The following is a 3135-nucleotide window of genomic DNA, read 5'->3' on the forward strand; positions in this document are numbered from 1 at the left end:
TTGAGTATAATTTACCTGAACAAATGAAAGCAAAGGCCTTTGTAGCAAGCCAGCCCTTGATGGAAGGGGATGCACTTTATGAATCTGGCTAAGGGAGAAATCTGCAAAGTTTTTGCACAGTTCTCTACAAAGGCCAATATTTCCCACCTTTTGTTTTGCAAAGTTGCTGGTTTAGGGTACTTTTGTTGCCCCCCTTTTTTCTATTTTTTTTTTCTTTTTAAAAAAGCAGATTCCACCCCCACTTCTGGTCCGACCTCATTTATTTAAATAAATATAAATATACATTTGATATAAAAACTATTTCCCTACAAACTCTCCAGAAGAATCTTCCCCCTCCCCTTCCCATTGCAGATAAAGATCGGTACAAAACAGTCGAGCTTTCTTCTCTTCTACTCTGTGATTCCCCTAAAGCTTCTCTCCTAATTTTGGGGGTGAATGAGGCTGTGAGCGTTTTCCTCCGCCGTTGATGTGGCAGGGCAGGCGGCTCGGGATCTGGGTCTCCCGCTTTTGAGGATCAACCAGATTGGCAGCTTTTGGGGTAGGCAAACACCCTGAGTTCGGGACCCGATCAAAACAACCGAGGGGAAAATCTGTATTGTTTTCGTCTTTTTCGAGTCCGGCAGAGTCCGGTCGGGGGCTCTGGCCGTGGCGATTGTCCGCGGAGCTCTTCAGTCCGGAGGGGAAGCCCCTTACAACGGGGAGACCTCCTTGTCTTCGTTCGCCGAGGCCGGAGACAGCGACTCTTCGTCCTCGGATCTGGGGAAGCGACCCGGGTTGCCGGCGCAGCTGCAGCCGCCGTGCGTGTTCCGCTGGGCGCCCTTGCCTTCCTTCTTGTGCTTCACCCTCCGGTTCTGGAACCAGATCTTCACCTGCTTCTCCGACAGGTTTAGGTACGTGGCGATCTCGATCCGCCGCAGCCGGGACAGGTACATGTTGGCCGAAAACTCCCGCTCCAGCTCCAGAAGTTGGGTGCTGGTGAAGGCCGTGCGCATCCGCTTGCCGTTCTGCAGCGGGCCGCCGCTGTCCGAACCTCCTGCGGAGGTGGGGGAAGCAGGAAAAAAAAAAAACCCCGGTTAAAAAGCCCAGCTTAACCCAACCTTCCCTTCCACCTGTCCTTCTTGGCATCCTGGACCACAAATCCCTTTACCTTCCCCTACAACCTCCGCCCACCTGGAGCAACCGGATCCGAAGCCCGGCAGCAGGACAGGGACGTACCCCTCCCACCACCAATCCCACCCCCATACACACATAAATATTCCCAAGTCTCCGGTTGTTGCTTCCCCAACTTCTGTCAATTACAGGGAGAATGCCTTTGAACATGGAGGCTTCACACAATCCCCTTGATTGATTGAAAACCCTGCGATCGATTTGGCTAGTAAGGCCGCTTTCTCAGCCAGGGAAGTTAGGGGTTACTTGCCCCGGGGCTGACTGAAGACTTGCGCCCCGATCTCCCATGCCAGCTATGGCGCACCGGGAGGAGAGGGGAAGTTCACCCATCTCTTCGCTGTTTTGTGTTTTTTTTATTATTATTATTATTTTGGCCAGATGGTGATGACGCGGATTCTTTTCCCTGGTCCAAGAAGACAGTTCCGACCTTAAGACCCACCGCCTCCTGTCTCCTAAGCTAGAAATTGGAGTTATTCGATGGGAGCAATCAGGCATCCTTCTTTTTAAAAAAATAAAAAATAAAAAATCTTCTGGCAGCGCGCCCTTCCAGGATAACGCTGGAAGTCTATAGGTCCTAGGGTGGCTGGGATGTATGGGATTTGAAATCCAAACAATCTGGATGGGTCAGATCGTTCGCTTTTCCTCAGTCCAGAAGGCCCAGCTTCCGGATAAGTGGTGTACCTTGTGGAGCTGTTCTCGGTTCTAATTGATAATTCGGCTCGGGAGGAAGAGAAGGCCAAGGAGTCCCGAGCGGCTCCTCCGCAGCCCTTCACTTCGTCAGGCTCCCTGCTGCCCCAGGAGCGGCTTCTCACCTGAACGCGCTGGGGGAAGAGGAGCGCCTTCCTAGCCCCGGCTGAAGTCTGAAACTTGGGCCAAAAGTTCCCAGATCTCCATGGGATCCCAAAAAGGATCCCCGGAGCCAAGAGCTTTTCCTTTTCGGTCTCTAGGGAGATTAGCCGGCTGGGAAAGCGGAGAAAGGGAAAGCCAAGCGAGCGTCTCAGGGAGGCGCGACCCTTCCGAGAGGGCAGGGCAGGGGCATCCGCGGCCGGGTTCCGAAGCAGTTGAACCAGCGCAGATTGTCCACCCTTCCTCCCACCCAGAGCCCGGGGCAGCAGGACCTACCCAGGCCGAGGCAGTGGAAACGCCGGGGGTCGCTCATGCCGTAGGCGGCCGCTGCGCAAACAGGTGGGTGGGCCAAGACTTGAGCCGCCGCCGCAGATGCCACCGAGCCGGGGGGCGGCTGCTGCTGCTGCTGCTGCTGCGGGGCCGTCTGCTGCTGGACATGGCTCATCCGGGGGCAGAACTGGCCCTCGCCGCCCGCCCCGGCTCCTCCGGGAGCGAAGTGGCCCTTGAGCAGCTGGAGGGAAGCGGCGGCGCCTCCACCCGCCGCGCCCGCCCGAGCCGAGGCGTGCAGGTGCGAGGTGACACAGAGCGGGCAGACGCAGAAGGAGCCGCCGCTCTTGCGCGACGGGCAGGCGGGCCCGCCAGCTACGGACATGACCAGAGGCGCCGGCACGCCCAGCGGAATGAGGAAATCCTGTCCGGGGGGCGGCGGGGGCGGCTCAGGCAGGGAAGGCACCACCGGCCTGGCCGCCGCGTCCTTGACGATGAGCGAATCCACATAGAAGGAGCGCGACATCGCGGACAGGTGCTCGGTGGGGGGGTTGGGGTTAGCCGGGACAGCCTTCCTCTCTGGGGCCGCTCGCCTCCGTGAAGTCCCTGGGGCGAGCTCGGAAGGTGCTTATGGCTGGGAGGCGAACAAAGGGGGGCTCGCGAGAGGGCTGGTCTTAAAAGCGACCCCCCCTTCTCTCTCTCTCTCTCTCTCTCTCTCTCTCTCTCTTCTCGCTAGACCTCCCCTGGATCTCCCTCCCCCCCTCACCGCCTCACCGCCTACTCCCGGTGCAGCGATTTATAGTAACTATTTCACGCACGTGATGCCTGGCAATCGGCGCGCCTCCAAAAGCCGCT

General features: G+C 57.5%; 1 protein-coding gene across 1 annotated transcript; it reads right to left on the reverse strand.

Moving 5' to 3' along the window:
• Positions 1 to 401: 401 nt before the first annotated feature.
• GSX2 (GS homeobox 2) lies at positions 402 to 2806 on the reverse strand. Its single transcript, XM_058192254.1, has 2 exons — positions 2290 to 2806; positions 402 to 1033 (listed from the first exon to the last, which is right to left on the reverse strand). The coding sequence occupies exons 1-2, from the start codon at positions 2804 to 2806 to the stop codon at positions 690 to 692; spliced, it is 861 nt and encodes a 286-aa protein (XP_058048237.1). The 3' UTR covers positions 402 to 689.
• Positions 2807 to 3135: the final 329 nt, after the last annotated feature.

Source organism: Ahaetulla prasina, chromosome 8 (genome assembly GCF_028640845.1).
Source record: "Ahaetulla prasina isolate Xishuangbanna chromosome 8, ASM2864084v1, whole genome shotgun sequence".
NCBI lineage: Eukaryota > Metazoa > Chordata > Lepidosauria > Squamata > Colubridae > Ahaetulla > Ahaetulla prasina.